General features: G+C 41.8%; 1 protein-coding gene across 1 annotated transcript in view; it reads right to left on the reverse strand.

Annotated features, from left to right (window-relative positions):
* The window catches only part of LOC133617264 (insulin-like growth factor-binding protein 4), a 141,076-nt gene extending 122,815 nt beyond the window's left edge, over positions 1-18,261 (reverse strand). The window contains exon 1 of the mRNA XM_061977150.2: positions 17,675-18,261. Coding sequence (XP_061833134.1) covers positions 17,675-18,002 — 328 coding nt within the window. The 5' untranslated portion in view covers positions 18,003-18,261. The remainder of the gene's footprint in view (positions 1-17,674) is intronic.
* Between the last annotated feature and the right edge of the window lie 905 nt (positions 18,262-19,166).

The following is a 19,166-nucleotide window of genomic DNA, read 5'->3' on the forward strand; positions in this document are numbered from 1 at the left end:
TTGTGGCAGTCCGCTCCCTGTATGATCAGTGCGAGAGCTTGGTCCGCATTGCCGGTAGTAAGTCGGACACGTTTCCAGTGAGGGTTGGACTCCGCCAAGGCTGCCCTTTGTCACCGATTCTGTTCATAACTTTTATGGACAGAATTTCTAGGCGCAGTCAAGGCGTTGAGGGGATCTGGTTTGGTGGCTGCAGGATTAGGTCTCTTGCAGATGATGTGGTCCTGATGGCTTCATCTGGCCAGGATCTTCAGCTCTCAATGGATCGGTTCGCAGCTGAGTGTGAAGCTACTGGGATGAGAATCAGCACCTCCAAGTCCGAGTCCATGGTTCTCGCCCGGAAAAGGGTGGAGTGCCATCTCCGGGTTGGGGAGGAGCTCTTGCCCCAAGTGGAGGAGTTCAAGTACCTCGGAGTCTTGTTCACGAGTGAGGGAAGAGTAGATCGTGAAATCGACAGGCGGATCGGTGCGGCGTCTTCAGTAATGCGGACGCTGTATCGATCCGTTGTGGTGAAGAAGGAGCTGAGCCGGAAGGCAAAGCTCTCAATTTACCAGTCGATCTACGTTCCCATCCTCACCTATGGTCATGAGCTTTGAGTTATGACTGAAAGGACAAGATCACGGGTACAAGCGGCCGAAATGAGTTTCCTCCGCCGGGTGGCGGGGCTCTCCCTTAGAGATAGGGTGAGAAGCTCTGCCATCCGGGAGGAGCTCAAAGTAAAGCCGCTGCTCCTCCACATCGAGAGGAGCCAGATGAGGTGGTTCGGGCATCTGGTCAGGATGCCACCTGAACGCCTCCCTAGGGAGGTGTTTAGGGCACGTCCGACCGGTAGGAGGCCGCGGGGAAGACCCAGGACACGTTGGGAAGACTATGTCTCCCGGCTGGCCTGGGAACGCCTCGGGGTCCCACAGGAAGAGCTGGACGAAGTGGCTGGGGAGAGGGAAGTCTGGGCTTCCCTACTTAGGCTGCTGCCCCCGCGACCCGACCTCGGATAAGCGGAAGAAGATGGATGGATGGATGGATGGACAACATTATTGGGGGCGTGCCTTAAAGGCACTGCCTTTAGCGTCCTCTACAACAGGGGTCTCAAACACGAGACGTTATTTTGCGGCCCCCACCTTAATATGAAAGTTTAATGTTAGTGCGGCTCGTGAGTTTTAAATGAATGGCGCTTGACAGCGTTATGTGCGCAGCTGAAGGAATCTATCAATCACTCTCGACAAAATCGAGGGCGTGCCGTGATGGCACTGCCTTTAGTGACCTCTGTCACCGCACCGCCTTTTTCTCCAAACAAACACAAGTGCAAAACTTCATGAAGTACAAACCGAACAAAAAAACAACAAAATAAGTAATATACACCTCACGGGATGATACAAAACAAATACAAAACCAAGCAAAAAATAATAAAAATAATAAATATAAAGCAAAATGTAAACACTTACGGCTGTCCATATGATCTTATTGTTCTGTCTTTATATATTTTTTCAATTGGAATATATTCGTACAATCTTTTATCTCATTGTAAAGAGAATTCCATAGTTTAACCCCCACCACTGATATGCACATTTGTTTTAAAGTTGTCCTTGAATACTGATGTTGGAAATGACCTTTTCTTCTATGCTCTTCATCCTCAGAAGTGATGACAACATTTTTTTGTAAATTTGCTGGTAATGTTTTACTTTTAGCCTTAAACATGACACATAATGTCTGTAACTTTACTAGCTCCTGTAATTTCAATAAACCCAAATTAATAAATAATATGTTAGTGTGTTCTAAGTAATCTACTTTATGAACAATCCTTATAGGTCTTTTCTGTAGTTGATACAGAGAAAGTTGTGGTGCACAAGGAATACAATTTGAAACGTCATTATACAACTAGACATGCTGAGGAGTATACAAAATACCAGGGAGATGAAAGAGTGAACCGGGTTGCAAATTTTAAAACCAGTCTATTGAGGCAACAAGATTTCGTCAAGAAAGCAAGGGAAAAGAGCGATGCAGCAGTCAAAGCTAACTACATGGTGAGTGAGATGGTTGCTAGGGCGGGAAAGCCATTCAAGAAGGTGAATTCATTAAAAAGTGCATGTTGGATTTTTTTTCAAGAAATCTTTTCTTGCGGTCCAGCCTCACCCAGTTTCTGCATCCAGTAGCCCCCAGGTAAATTGAGTTTGAGACCCCTGCTCTACAACCTGTCGTCACGTCTGCTTTTGCTCCATACAAACAGCATGCCGGCCCACATACGTAATATATGCGGCTTTTACACACACACAAGTGAATGCAAGGCATACTTGATCAACAGCCATACAGGTCACACTGAGGGTGGCCGTATAAACAACTTTAACACTGTTACAAATAAGCGCCACACTGTGAACCCACACCAAACAAGAATGACAAACACATTTCGGGAGAACATCCACACCGTAACACAACATAAACACAACAGAACAAATACCCAGAAACCCTTGCAACACTAACTCTTCCGGGACGCTACAATATACACCCCCCGGCTCCCCATCTCCCGAATTCGGAGGTCTCAAGGTTGGCAAGTATGCTCATACCCGGACTTTATGAACGACTTGATTTTTTCAACCAAGTGTCACTGCCTGCTGCCACCTTGTGGTTTGTATGCTCAGTTTTCCTTTGTTGGTGCAGCAGACCTGGCTCTTACTTTTTGTCTTCCTCAGAGTTCCTGTGTTTCCCTGTGGGCGGAGTTGTGAGTCGTGCACAGCTGTGTCCAATCTCACCAGCAATACTTAAAGGCCGACTGAAATGCGATTTTCTTATTTAAACGGGGATAGCAGGTCCATTGTATGTGTCATACTTGATCATTTCGCGATATTGCCATATTTTTGCTGAAAGGATTTAGTAGAGAACATCGACGATAAAGTTTGCAACTTTTGGTCGTTGATAAAAAAGCCTAGCCTGTACCAGAAGTAGCAGACGAGTAGCGTGACGTCACAGGTTGTGGAGCTCCTCACATCTGCACATTGTTTACAATCATGGCCACCAGCAGCGAGAGCGATTCGGACCGAGAAAGCGACAATTTCCCCATTAATTTGAGTGAGGATGAAAGATTTGTGGATGAGGAAAGTGAGAGTGAAGGACTAGAGGGCAGTGGGAGCGATTCAGATAGGGAAGATGATGTGAGAGGCGGGTGGGACCTGATATTCAGCTGGGAATGACTAAAACAGTAAATAAACACAAGACATATATATACTCTATTAGCCACAACACAACCAGGCTTATATTTAATATGCCACAAATTAATCCCGCATAACAAACACCTCCCCCCTCCCGTCCATATAACCCGCCAATACAACTCAAACACCTGCACAACACACTCAATCCCACAGCCCAAAGTACCGTTCACCTCCCCAAAGTTCATACAGCACATATATTTCCCCAAAGTCCCCAAAGTTACGTATGTGACATGCACATAGCGGCACGCACGTACGGGCAAGCGATCAAATGTTTGGAAGCCGCAGCTGCATGTGTACTCACGGTGCTGTGTCTGCGTATCCAACTCAAAGTCCTCCTGGTAAGAGTCTCTGTTGTCCCAGTTCTCCACAGGCCAATGGTAAAGCTTGACTGTCATCTTTCGGGAATGTAAACAATGAAACACCGGCCGTGTTTGTGTTGCTGCAGTCGGCCGCAATACACCGCTTCCCACCTACAGCCTTCTTCTTTGCTGTCTCCATTGTTCATTGAACAAATTGCAAAAGATTCACCAACACAGATGTCCAGAATACTGTGGAATTTTGCGATGAAAACAGACGACTTAATAGCTGGCCACCATGCTGTCCCAAAATGTCCTCTACAATCCGTGACGTCACGTGCCGGCGTCATCATACCGAGACGTTTTCAGCAGGATATTTTGCGCAAAATTTTAAATTGCACTTTAGTAAACTAACCCGGCCGTATTGGCATGTGTTGCAATGTTAAGATTTCATCATTGATATATAAACTATCAGACTGCGTGGTCGGTAGTAGTGGGTTTCAGTAGGCTTTAAGCAGCACCTTGTCAGCCGGATGGCACTCGGCAATTCCACTCCTCGACTCTCCATGTCCAAAGACCCCTATGCTCCTTGAACTGTTGCTACATACCTTCTTGGCTATTTCCAGTGCCACCCAGCTTGGTATGTACTATGGTAGTTTGCACGTCTTGCAACTCCGACCCAAGTTTAGTTAGTTTTGTCTATTAGCTTTTGTTCTTTTTTCACGGTGCTCATTTTGTATTTCTCTTTTTCGCATCGTCGTTTTTTGTTATCTCCTATTTTTTGGATCATTGTTGAGTACTTTTTCGTTAAGTAAAGAACTGTTTTACTCACAATCCATCTGCATCCTTGGGTTCCTCTGTTCTGCATTTAATTGAACTGTCACTAAGCTCACTTTCACACCTTAAAGGACTTTCAAAATTGCAAGAGTCAACAAAGCTATGACCGCTTTGTTTGCGGATGTGTTTCTGAGGTTTGTGTTTATCTGTAAAAACCCAGTGGACGTGGTGTTGTCAAGCCAGGATAGAGTACCGTATTTTCCGGACCATAAGGCGCACCGGATTATAAGGCGCACAGCCGATGAATGGTCTATTTTCGATCTTTTTTTCAAATATAAGGCGCACCTGATTATAGGGCGCAGTAAAGGGGTCATAATATTATATATTTTTTTCTAAATGTAAAACATTTCCTTGTGGTCTACATAACATGTAATGGTGGTTCTTTGGTCAAAATGTTGCATAGATTATGTTTTACAGATCATCTTCTAGTCCCTTTCTGACAGTAAGGATGGGCCATTTTGTGGGCGGTCTTATTACGTGGTTCACCTTCGACAACGTCTTGTCCCTGTCATATTTGTTGTAGCGGTGTAGCGTGCAAGGACGGGAGTGGAAAAAGTGTGAAAAGATGGAGCTAACTGTTTTAATGACATTCAGACTTTACTTAAATCAACAACAGAGCAGCATCTCCTCATCCATGGCTCACTAGTGCAATAACAAAAGCAAGAAAATGTGTCCCGTGAAAAAACGTCCAACCAGAACCCTCTAATAACTAGAGTTCCGTGGGTGAATTATGTAAACCCACTACAGTTTCATAGCTAGTCTACTGACAGATATAAGTAAGAACTTTACACTACTTTATATTAGAAATGGCAACAGTGGAGGATGAATGCCACATAAGAAGGTAGAGAAAAAGAAGAAGCTTATGACTACGTCGTCGGCACAAATTACAATAGTGGACGCGCGCACATTTTCAGGACCTATGCAGATCCCAAATGCACATCAGCAGGTACCAGACGGTAAGAAAAGTTGGTTTTGCATAATATTGCGAGATAAAACGCCCAATAATATGTCTGCTAATAGGTGCCATTTTGCAGTCTTTATACACACACCATAATAATACTCATATGTTTTATGCGCCGACAATCCATCAAACGGTGCGGCTTCATAGCTTACCGACGTCGTACTAAAAACATTTTGACAGATTTTTGACTGCCGTGTGTAATGTTCTATATTCTCAATGGAACATTTAACGTTTTGGTGTTGTTTACTGGCGTCATATTGCAGTCTACAAGCATCTCTTATGTATGACTGCCATCTACTGGACACACTTATCATTACACCGGGTACCAAATAAAATTGCTTCGAGGTCGGTAAGCACAACCAGAATTATGTGCAACGGGTTATAAGGCGCACTGTCGATTTTTTTAGAAAATTAAATGATTTTAAGTGCCCCTTATAGTCCTTATTAATATACATACATTGCATGTGGAAATCATTCACAGAGCTTCAGTCTCCCCATTTTGTGATGTTACAGCTGTATTCCATAATTGAATACATTTATTTTGTTCTGAGAATTCTACACACAATACCCCATATGAGCAATGTGAAAAGTTTTTTTACATTTTGCAAATTTCTTAAAGCCAACAAAGGTACAAATCACAAGTACATAAGTATTCACAGCCTTCGTGCAACATTTTGTTGTTGCATCTTTGGCGGCAATTACAGCCTCGAGTCTTTTTGAATATGATGCCACATACCGACAGTATATTTGGGCAGCTTTGCCCATCCTTTTATGCAGCACCTTTCAAGCTCATCAGGTTGGATGGGAAGCGTTTTTTTAATCCAGTATGTCTCTGTACATAGCTCTATTTTAGACCTGGGCAAATTAAGGCCCGGGTGCTGTTAAGCTTTTCAATCTGGCCCTCCGGACATTCCCAAATCATTTTCTTGGATCTTAAAGATGGAAACTGTAGCTGCCATTATGATGTGCAGTGATGTTTTCTAATGACCGTAATTCTTGAACTATGCAAAGTATTTCAATGGTTGGAATCTGCGCTTTTGCATGATACACTAGTTACTATGGTAATCTAATTAGTTACTATGGTAATCTAAGTCACAGCAGCTCAGACGAGGCACCAAGCAGTGTGGGTGGGGAGCGTTTCCACAGAGTGTTTACACAGCGGCCTGCCTGAAAAAGCGGGTGTCAGGGACAGACGAGGAAGGAGATTTTTACAGCAAAGCTCTAAAACTTAGTGATATATCAGATATATCAGATTGTAGGTGGGTTTATTTTTATTTTTTCGCGTTCATATTTTGCTGTCTTAGTTGCATTTTTGTTGCGTTTCGCTTGATTGTATAATATGTCAATCGAGAGGGGGTGTGACGTTCATATTTTGTCAATATTCAGCGTTTTATCGTTCATAGTTAATATTGTAGCAGTGGGCAGCAGCGGTGGTTGCGCCCGGGAATCATTTTTGGTGATTTAACCCCCAATTCCAACCCTTGATGCTGAGTGCCCAGCAGGGAGGTAATTGGTCCCATTTTTACAGTCTTTGACTCGACCGGGGTTTGAACTCACAACCTACCGATCTCGGAGCGGACACTTTTTGCTGTGTTTGTTGCATTTTTATTGTGTTTCGCTTGATTGTAAAATATGTCAATCGAGAGGGGGTGTGACGCTCATATGTTGTTAATATTCAGTGTTTTATCGTACATAGAAAAAAATGCCGTTTTTAAGGCGGTCTGTCATAACGTTTATAGTAGAGGTGTCCGATAATATCGGATGGCCTATATTATCGGCCGATAAATGCGTTAAAATGTTATATAAGAAATTATCAGTATCGGTTTCAAAAAGTAAAATTCATGACTTTTTAAAACACCGCTGTACGGAGTGATACACGGACGTAGGGAGAAGTACAGAGCGCCAATAAACCTTAAAGGCACTGCCTTTGCGTGCCGGCCCAATCACATAATATCTACGGCTTTTCACACACACAAGTGAATGCAAAGCATACTTGGACAACAGCCATACAGGTCACACTGAGGGTGGCCGTATAAACAACTTTAACACTGTTACAAATATGCGCCACATTGTGAACCCACACCAAACAAGAATGACAAACACATGTCGGAAGAACATAAGCACCGTAACACAACATAAACACAACAGAACAAATACCCAGAACCCCTTGCAGCACTAACGCTTCCGGGATGCTACAATATACACCCCCGCTAACCAAAACATAATGCACTTTGTGACTTCAATAATAAATATGGCAGTGCCATGTTGGTATTTTTTTTCCCATAACTTGAGTTGATTTATTTTGGAAAACCTTGTTACATTGTTTAATGCATCCAGTGGGGCATCACAATAAAATTAGGCATAATAATGTGTTCATTCCACGACTGTATATATCGGCATCGGTTGATATCGGAATTAGTAATTAAGAGTTGGACAATATCGGAATATCGGATATCGGCAAAAAAGCCATTATCGGACATCTCTACTCGTATGTTGAAGCACAGTACAATCCATCAAGCGGTGCGGCTTCAAAGCTTACCAAAGTCGTACTAAAACATTTTGATAGACTTTTGAGCGTGTGATATTTTCAATACAACATATAACATTTTGGTGTTGTTTACTTGAGTCATATTGCAGTCTACACATATCTCTTATTTGTGACTGCCATCATACTGCAGTCTACACGTATCTCTTATGTGTGACTGCCATCTACAGGTCACACTTATCATGTCACCATATGCCAAATAAAATCGCTTTGAGGTCAGTAAGCACAACCAAAATTATTCCGTACATTAGGTGCACCGGGTTAAGAGGCGCACTGTCGAGTTTTGAGAAAATTAAAGGATTTTAAGTGTGCCTTATAGTCCGAAAAATACGGTATCTGTAATGAAATAATTTTAACAAACATGAAGTTGTCATAGCACGTCACATCTCGGTTAAGTGCAGCAATCCATGCTCATCGGAATCGGTAGTTAAGAGTTGTACAATATCGGAATATCGGATATCGGCAAAAAAGCCATTATCGGACATCTCTAGTTTATAGCATTCAATCAGACATTATTGTGAGGTTTTGTATTAGTGTTCCTAAAAAATAGATATACCGGCCCCTAGACACATTTTTTTTCTCTAAATTTGTCCCCCGAGTCAAAATAATTGCCCTCTTGGCATTTGTTTCCATAACTTGAGTTGATTTATTTTGGAAAACATTGTTACATCGTTTAATGCATCCAGCGGGACATCACAACAAAATTAGGCATAATAATGTGTTAATTCCACGACTGTATATATCGGCATCGGTTGATATCGGAATCAGTAATTATGAGTTGGACAATATCGGAATATCGGATATCGACAAAAAAGCCATTATCGGACATCTCTACTCGTATGTTGAAGCACAGTACAATCCATCAAGCGGTGCGGTTTCAAAGCTTACCAAAGTCGTACTAAAACATTTTGATAGATTTTTGAGCGTGTGATATTTTCAATACAACATATAACATTTTGGTGTTGTTTACTTGAGTCATATTGCAGTCTACACATATCTCTTATGTGTGACTGCCATTAATACTGCAGTCTACACGTATCTCTTATGTGTGACTGCCATCTACTGGTCACACTTATCATGTCACCATATACCAAATAAAATCGCTTTGAGGTCAGTAAGCACAACCAAAATTAGTCCGTACATTAGTTGCACCGGGTTATGAGGGTTTTGAGAAAATTAAAGGATTTTAAGTGTGCCTTGTAGTACGAAAAATACGGTATCTGTAATGAAATAATTCTAACAAACATGAAGTTGTCATAGCACGTCACATCTCGGTTAAGTGCAGCAATCCATGCTCATCGGAATCGGTAGTTAAAGGGGAACATTATCACCAGACCTATGTAAGCGTCAATATATACCTTGATGTTGCAGAAAAAAGACCATATATTTTTTTAACCGATTTCCGAACTCTAAATGGGTGAATTTTGGCGGATTAAACGCTTTTCTATTATTCACTCTCGGAGCACGTCACATCGGGAAGCAATCCGCCATTTTCTCAAACACATTACAAACACTGAGTCAAATCAGCTCTGTTATTTTCCGTTTTTTTCGACTGTCTTCCGTACCTTGGAGACATCATGCCTCGTCGGTGTGTTGTCGGAGGGTGTAACAACACGAACAGGGACGGATTCAAGTTGCACCAGTGGCCCAAAGATGCGAAAGTGGCAAGAAATTGGACGTTTGTTCCGCACACTTTACCGACGAAAGCTATGCTACGACCGAGATGGCAAGAATGTGTGGATATCCTGCGACACTCAAAGCAGATGCATTTCCAACGATAAAGTCAAAGAAATCTGCCGCCAGACCCCCATTGAATCTGCCGGAGTGTGTGAGCAATTCAGGGACAAAGGACCTCGCTAGCACGGCAAGCGATGGCGGCAGTTTGTTCCCGCAGACGAGCGAGCTAAACCCCCTGGATGTCTTGGCTCACACCGTCCCTTATGCCACCGAAGATGATCAAGAGAAGAATATCGACCCTAGCTTCCCTGGCCTGCTGACATCAACTCCAAAACTGGACAGATCAGCTTTCAGGAAAAGAGAGCGGATGAGGGTATGTCTACAGAATATATTAATTGATGAAAACTGGGCTGTCTGCACTCTCAAAGTGCATGTTGTTGTCAAATGTATTTCATATGCTGTAAACCTAGTTCATAGTTGTTAGTTTCCTTTAATGCCAAACAAATACATACCGAACGTTGGTTAGAAGGCGATCGCCGAATCCGTCCTCGCTTTCTCCCGTGTCGCTGGCTGTCGTGTCGTTTTCGTCGGTTTCGCTTGCATACGGTTCAAACCGATATGGCTCAATAGCTTCAGTTTCTTCTTCAATTTCGTTTTCGCTACCTGCCTCCACACTACAACCATCCGTTTCAATACATGCGTAATCTGTTGAATCGCTTAAGCCGCTGAAATCCGAGTCTGAATCCGAGCTAATGTCGCTATACCTTGCTGTTCTATGCGCCATGTTTGTTTGTATTGGCATCACTGTGTGACGTCACAGGAAAATGGACGGGTGTATATAACGATGGTTAAATCAGGCACTTTGAAGCTTTTTTTAGGGATATTGCGTGATGGGTAAAATTTTGAAAAAAACTTTGAAAAATAAAATAAGCCACTGGGAACTGGTTTTTAATGGTTTTAACCCTTCTGAAATTGTGATAATGTTCCCCTTTAAGAGTCGGACAATATTGGAATATCGGATATCGGCAAAAAAAAGCCATTATCGGACATCTCTAGTTGTTGACGGTCTTCCTTCGGACGGAGTGATTTATAGCAACCATTCCTGTGAACGGTTTGGATCTGCTGCCCAGAAGAATTGATTTACAGTATCAGGCACGGCTCCCCCTCTTTGTTATGACAGGCTCCGAGGATAAGGAGAAGCGTGGAGCCGCGCAGGACAACGTAGTCGGATTACAGGACAACAAAAGTGAACTTTTGAACTCGGCCAATGTTTAAGGAAGAGGTGAACCCTCCCCGTGCGCGATATATATCCCACTTCGCTTCCATTGCTGCAGACCCCCCCCCCGAGTCCTTTTTTCTCAACAGCTTTCCTCCTCTTTCTGATTCCTTTTAGTCACGCTATGTGCCGGGCCTAACCTATGCTGGCCGTGCACTGTAGAGCAGAAGGCTCTCATTTCAGCTCTGGCAACAAAAAAAAAAAAAAAAAGAGTGGCGATGAGCTCATCCTCCTGCAGGAGCTGGACGCGGTGGGCGATGCACTCGAAGGCTTGTTAGGGCTTGGAGGGGAGGGGAGTGGGGGGGGGGCAGTGGAAACAGATGCACTGGAGATGAGTGTCCTGGGAGTTTTTTTAATGACTGATCCAACTCTTTGTTGTTCTGGCCGGAGCTGAGAGCCTCTACCTTTTTTTAACCAGTCGGTCTGGATCGAATCAAAGTCTGTTAACAGTCGCCTCGCACGGAACGACGGTTAACGGACGTTTAAAAGTCCGCCGAGCCGATGAGGCGGCCGTGCGAAAGCGAGAACACGAGAACTCGCAACAACAGCGAGACCTGAAGGAAGAGGGAGGGAAAAAACGCCGAGTGGACGACTGATTGCACGGAGCTCTTATAGACTCCATTACTGTCTTTTTCATGCAGCTCCTTTTTATTGCCTCCTCCTGCACACACACACACTCACTCCCAGTCCCTCCACCGTGCCTGGTCTCAGGACTGATTCTTAGAAATATCTGAAGGCAAGTACAGGCCTAAAGGTTGCACTATCCTCTAGGGCAGATCTGGGCAATTTAAGGCCCGTTGAGCTTTTCAATCTGGCCCGCCAGACATTCCCAAATAATTTTTTTAGATCTTTAGGATGGAAACTGTAGCTGCCATTATGATGTTTTCTAATGATGGTTGGAATCTGAGTTTATGGATGATATACCAGTTACTATGGTAATCTAATTAGTTACTATCGTAATCTAATTAGTTACTATGGCCATCTAATTACAAACCCCGTTTCCATATGAGTTGGGAACATGTGTTAGATGTAAATATAAATGGAATACAATGATTTGCAAATCCCTTTCAACCCATATTCAATTGAATGCACTACAAAGACAAGATATTTGATGTTCAAACTCATAAACTTTATTTTTTTTTGCAAATAATAATTAACTTAGAATTTCATGGCTGCAACACGTGCCAAAGTAGTTGGGAAAGGGCATGTTCACCACTGTGTTACATGGCCTTTCCTTTTAACAACACTCAGTAAACGTTTGGGAACTGAGGAGACACATTTTTTAAGCTTCTCAGGTGGAATTCTTTCCCATTCTTGCTTGATGTACAGCTTAAGTTGTTCAACAGTCCGGGGGTCTCCGTTGTGGTATTTTAGGCTTCATAATGCGCCACACATTTTCAATGGGAGACAGGTCTGGACTACAAGCAGGCCAGTCTAGTACCCGTACTCTTTTACTATGAAGCCACGTTGATGTAACACATGGCTTGGCGTTGTCTTTTGCTGAAATAAGCAGGGGCGTCCATGATAACGTTGCTTGGATGGCAACATATGTTGCTCCAAAACCTGTATGTACCTTTCAGCATTAATGTTGCCTTCACAGATGTGTAAGTTACCCATGTCTTGGGCACTAATACACCCCCATACCATCACAGATGCTGGCTTTTGAACTTTGCGCCTATAACAATCCGGATGGTTCTTTTCCTCTTTGGTCCGGAGGACACGACGTCTACAGTTTCCAAAAACAATTTGAAATGTGGACTCGTCAGACCACAGAGCACTTTTCCACTTTGTATCAGTCCATCTTAGATGAGCTCAGGCCCAGCGAAGCCGACGGCGTTTCTGGGTGTTGTTGATAAACGGTTTTTGTCTTGCATGGGAGAGTTTTAACTTGCACTTACAGATGTAGCGACCAACTGTGGTTACTGACAGTGGGTTTCTGAAGTGTTCCTGAGCCCATGTGGTGATATCCTTTACACACTGATGTCGCTTGTTGATGCAGTACAACCTGAGGGATCGAAGGTCACAGGCTTTGCTGCTTACATGCAGTGGTTTCTCCAGATTCTCTGAACCCTTTGATGATATTACGGACCGCAGATAGTGAAATTACCTAAATTCCTTGCAATAGCTGGTTGAGAAAGGTTTTTCTCAAACTGTTCAACAATTTGCTCACGCATTTGTTGACAAAGTGGTGACCCTCGCCCCATCTTTGTTTGTGAATGACTGAGCATTTCATGGAATCTACTTTTATACCCAATCATGGCACCCACCTGTTCCCAATTTGCCTGTACTATTTGGAAAAAAAGATATAAAAATAACTAAAACGTGTTGAAAAATAAACAAGTGATTCAATTATAAATAAAGATTTCTACACATAGAAGTAATCATCAACTTAAAGTGCCCTCTTTGGGGATTGTAATAGAGATCCATCTGGATTCATGAACTTAATTCTAAACATTTCTACACAAAAAAGAAATCTTTAACATCAATATTTATGGAACATGTCCACAAAAACTCTAGCTGTCAACACTGAATATTGCATTGTTGCATTTCTTTTCACAGTTCTTTTTGACAGACATTTTAGTGACATACCTGAGCTTGTGCTTCACTGAGTTTATGAACTTACATTCATATTTTGTTGAAGAATTATTCAATAATTATATTTATAAAGGATTTTTTAATTGTTGCTATTTTTAGAATATTTAAAAAAAATCTCACGTACCCCTTGGCATACCTTCAAGTACCCCCAGGGGTACACGTACCCCCATTTGAGAACCACTGATATATAGAATAGAATAGAATAGAATAGAATAGAAAGTACTGTATTGATCCCTGGGGGAAATTCAGCAAATATCAGATATATCAGATTGTAGGTGGGTTTATTTTGTACCCTTCGCGTTCATATGTCACTGTTTGTTGCATTTTTGTTGCTTTTCACTTGATTGTAAAATATGTCGATCAAAAACGGTGTGGCATTCATATTTTGTCAGTATTCAGTATTTTATCGTTCATAGAAAAATGTAAAATTCCATTACGTTTTTTAAGGCAGTCTGTCATAACGTTTTTAGCATTCAGTCAGACATTATTGTGAGGTTTTGTATTAGTGTTCCAAAAAAATAGATATACCGGCCCCCAGACACATTTTTTTTCTCTAAATGTGGCCCCCGAGTCACAATAATTGGCCAGGCCTGCTCTAGGGCAGTGTTTTTCAACCTTTTTTGAGCCAAATTCTGGAGGCACACCACCAGCAGAAATCACAAAAAAAAACGAAACTCAGTTGACAGTAAAAAGTCATTGTTGCAATTGTTGGATATGACTTTAAACCATCACCAAGCATGCATCAATATAGCTCTTGTCTCAAAGTAGGTGTACTGTCACCACCTGTCACATCACACCCTGACTTATTTTGACTTGTTTGCTGTTTTCCTGTGTGTAGTGTTTTAGTTCTTGTCTTGCGCTCCTATTTTTTTGGGGTATTTTCCTGTAACAGTTTCCTCAATCAATCAATCAATCAATGTTTATTTATATAGCCCTAAATCACAAGTGTCTCGTCTTCCTTTGAGCGATATTTCCCGCATCTACTTTGTTTTAGCAATCAAGAATATTTCAGTTGTTTTTATCCTTCTTTGTGGGGACATTGCTGATTGTCATGTCATGTTCGGATGTACATTGTGGACGCCGTCTTTGCTCCACAGTAAGTCTTTGCTGTCGTCCAGCATTCTGTTTTTGTTTACTTTGTAGCCAGTTCAGTTTTAGCACTGCAAAAACTGAAATCTAAGTATGATTAAATATCTCAAATAAGGGTGATATTTGCTTATTTTCTGTCTAATAAGATAATTCTTCTCATTAAGCAGATTTTATGTTAGTGTTTTACTTGTTTTAAGGGTTTATCTCAGTAAGATATTACAGCTTGCAGTTGAGATTTTATGACCTATATTGAGTAAAACATGCTTGAAACTAGAATATCAACTGTTGCAAAGCTGTGTCATCAACACTCACAAGTATAAAACTACTTTTTCTAAGTAATAATTTCTTACTTCAAGCATGAAAAAAAAAAATCATGATGCAGAGCGCATATCATTATGTCAAAATAATGGCATTAGCATTTGCTTAATTTAACAATATTTTTCAACATATTGAGCAAAAAGGTCTCTTTTTTTTCTACCAAGAAAAGTGCACTTGTTATTGGTGAGAATATACTTATTTTAAGGTATTTTTGGGTGGATTCAGGTTAGCTAATTTTACTTGTTTTGGAAATTCTTGACAAGCCAAATTTTCTTATTCTATTGGCAGATAATTTTTCTTAGTTCAAATAAAATACCTCTAATTTTTGTATTATTTTTTCTTGTTTTTGAACACTGACTTTTTGCAGTGAGTTTCGTTCTGCATAGCCTTCCCTAAGCTTCAATGCCTTTTGTAAGGGGCACTCACCTTTTGTTTATTTTTGGTTTAAGCATTAGACACCTTTTTACCTGCACCCTGCCTCCCGCTGTTTCCAACATCTACAAAGCAATTAGCTACCGGCTGCCACCTACTGATATGGAAGAGTATTACACGGTTACTCTGCCGAGTTTTAGATAGCACCGACACTCAACAACAACACATAATTTGTAGACTATAATTACTGGTTTGCAAAAAATATTTTTAACCCAAATAGGTGAATTTAGATATTCTCCCATGGCACACCAGACTGTATCTCACAGTGGTTGAAAAACACTGCTCTAAGGTTGTACGGTATACCGGTATTAGTATAGTACCGCGATACTAATTAATCCTATTCGGTACTAAACCGCCTCTGAAACGCACCATCCACGTCGTGACATTGCTGGTTTTACGAGCAGAGGAGCATGTTCGGCAGCGCACAATCACAGAGTACTTACAAACGGACACAGTGTGTAGACAGAAAAGGGAGAACGGACGCAGTTTGGCTTAAAAACTGACAATAAAGGTGAAGTCATAACACTGAAACTCCCTCAGGAAGAGGTGCTTTAAGACATGGCTAGCTAGCTAGCGGCAGTGTTTTAGCGACTTCTAAATCACTGATACTCGCCTCTATGGTGACAAATAAAGTATGTTTCTTACAAGTATCATCCCTGTAGGACGAGGAATAGCTAAACATGCTTCACTACACACCGTAGCTCACCGGCGTCAAAATGTAAACAAACGCCATTGGTGGATCTACACCTGACATCCACTGTAATGATATCAAGTACAGGAGCGTTTCTAGTCGATACTACTATGATTATGTCAATATTTTTTGGCATCACAACATCTTTTTTCGTTTTTTTCAAATTCATATTATGTTTATAAACTCAGAAAATACGTCCCTGGACACAAGAGGACTTTGGAATATGACCAATGTATGATCCTGTAACTACTTGGTATCGGATTGATACCTAAATGTGTGGTATCATCCAAAATTAATTTAAAGCATCCAAACAACAGAAGAATAAGTGACTATTACATTTTAACAGAAGTGTAGACAGAACATGTTAAAAGAGAAAGTAAGCATATATTAACAGTAAATGAACAAGTAGATAAATAATTCATTTTCTACCACTTGTCCTTAATCATTTTGACAAAATAATAGAATGGAAAATGACACAATATGTTACTGCATACGTCAGCAGACTAAATTAGGAGCCTTTGTTTGCTTACTTAATACTAAAAGACAAGTTGTCTAGTATGTTCACTATTTTATTTTAAGGACAAACTTGCAATAAGAAACATATGTTTAATGTACCGTAAGATTTTTTTTTTGTTAAAATAAAGACAATAGTGCAATTTTTTGTGGTCCCCTTTATTTAGAAAAATATCGAAAAGTACCGAAAAGTATCAAAATCATTTTGGTACCGGTACCAAACTATTGGTATCGGGACAACAGTAATATATACATACACATATACATACATGCATATATATATATATATATATATAAATTAGGGATGTCCGATAATGGCTTTCTGCCGATATTCCGATATTGTCCAACTCATTAATTACCAATACCGATATCAACCGATATATACAGTCGTGGAATTAACACATTATTATGCCTACTTTGGACAACCAGGTATGGTGAAGATAAGGTACTTTTTTTTAAAATTAATAAAATAAAATAAGATAAATAAATTAAAAACATTTTCTTGAATAAAAAAGAAAGTAAAACAATATAAAAACAGTTACATGGAAACTAGTAATTAATGAAAATGAGTAAAATTAACTGTTAAAGGTTAGTACTATTAGTGGACCAGCAGCACGCACAATCATGTGTGCTTACGGACTGTATCCCTTGCAGACTGTATTGATATATATTGATATATAATGTAGGAACCGGAATATTAATAACAGAAAGAAACAACCCTTTTGTGGAATGAGTGTGAATGAGTGTAAATGGGGGAGGGAGGTTTTTTGGGTTGGTGCACTAATTGTAAGTGTGTCTTGTGTTTTTTATGTTGATTTAATAAAAAACAAACAAAACAAAAAAAAACGATACCAATAAAATAAAATAAAACATACCGATAATTTCCGATATTACATTTTAACGCATTTATCGGCCGATAATATCAGCAGGCCGATATTATCGAACATTTCTAATATATATATACATATATATACACACATATCCATACATATAAACACATATATATATATATATACAAATATACATACATATATACATATACACACAATATATATATACATATATATATATAGTCCGGACCCCGACCAAATTGTTTTAACCCAATGCGGCCCCCAAGTCAGAAAGTTTGGGGACCCTTGGTGTATTGTGTGCGCCTGACAGTCACACACTATGGACAACACTCTCACAGGGGATGCACCTCACTGTCAACAGACACCATAGAACTCCGAGTCGAGGTCGTCCCTTACCCGAGTTCTCGTCCACCTCCCTCTCGTCGGTGCAGACGCCCTGGCCGTGCATGAGCGAGTGCAGCGGTCTCTCGATGCCCCGCGGCGGGTAGCAGCGCAGGCCGGTGCCACAGCGCGGCGAGTAGACGCCGCACTGCGCCCCCTTGGGCAGGGCGCAGGTGGGGCAGCAGCCGCAGCCGGGCTCCCGCACCGTCTCCTCGCAGTTGTCCGGCAGCTGACAGCTGGCCAGCTTCTCCTCGGAGCACACCGGGCAGCGGATGGCCTGGTCTGACCAGCACAGCGCGGCCAGCGTCAGAGTCGAGAGAGCCCACAGGCCCCCGTGCACCATGGCGGCACCTGACCTCGGCTTCTCCGGCCTGTGCAAGTTTTTAGAGTGGAAGACTAAGAAGGAAAGTCTTTGTCCCAGGAGGGTCTTGGATATGACGTTTCAACACAGCGCCTCTCTGTACCGACTCAGTGGACCATGGCACAGACGGAGGTTTAGACTGGTTCAGGTGCGGTCCAGGGTCTGGCTGCAGAAAGGGTCCACTTGCAAACAACAGCTGCAGGCTCTCCTATCGCTGCTGTGCAAAGAATGGCTCAAGTTGAGTGGCTCTCTTTGGACTTTATACTGGTCTGTGGGCACGCCTCTTTTTACAGTGAGAGAGGAGCTGAAAGGCTTAGCAGAGAAAAGCTTTCTCTCTCTCTCTCTCTCTCTCTCTCTCTCTCTCTCGGTCTCTCTCTCTGCCGGCTGCTCCTCACAAACACAATTTGACTCTCTCCGCCTCATTCTTTCCTTTGTCTTGAGGAAGCGAATCGCAGATTCACCGAGGCCTGGCGTGCGCTGCCAGTTGTTTGCAAGCGACCACATGTTCCTGTTTGCTCTCTCTCTGAAGTGGGCCGCCATAAAAAAAAGAAAAAAGAAACAGGATGGTCTTAACTCCACAAAAGCCCCAAGTTTTAATAACCCCCGCAAGCCAGCTTGTTATACGTTTTTGAATGAGTCTTGTTTTTGTGCAAGACTCCACCTTTTCAAAACATGTATATTTTATTGGTGTGCGTTTAATTGCCCCCCCCCCCCCCCCCACCCCACACCCCCGGGTTCCATCGCCTCCATTTTACCATGGAAACCTTGCATGTATTGTACTTGCCTTTGTGAGGATGCCTTTCTTCTTCAGGCGGGTGGCCGGTTGCCACGGCGAACCATGGGCGGGCCGCCAAGCCTTACATCTCAGGTGGGTGCTTTACCGTGTTTTTTTTCACACCAGACAATTCACGCGCATCGATGCAACTATTAATAGTATCGATACTAGGGCTGGGCGATACGGCCTTTTTTTAATATCTCGATATTTTTGCCTTAGCCTTGAATGAACGCTTGATGCATATAATCCCACCAGTATGATGATTCTATGTGTCTACATTAAAACATTCTTGTTCATACTGCATTAATATATGCTCATTTTAAACTTTCATGCAGAGAGGGAATTCAAACTTAGCATACTTGCCAACCTTG

The sequence above is a fragment of the Nerophis lumbriciformis genome, linkage group LG16 (assembly GCF_033978685.3).
Source record: "Nerophis lumbriciformis linkage group LG16, RoL_Nlum_v2.1, whole genome shotgun sequence".
In the NCBI taxonomy this organism is placed as follows: domain Eukaryota; kingdom Metazoa; phylum Chordata; class Actinopteri; order Syngnathiformes; family Syngnathidae; genus Nerophis; species Nerophis lumbriciformis.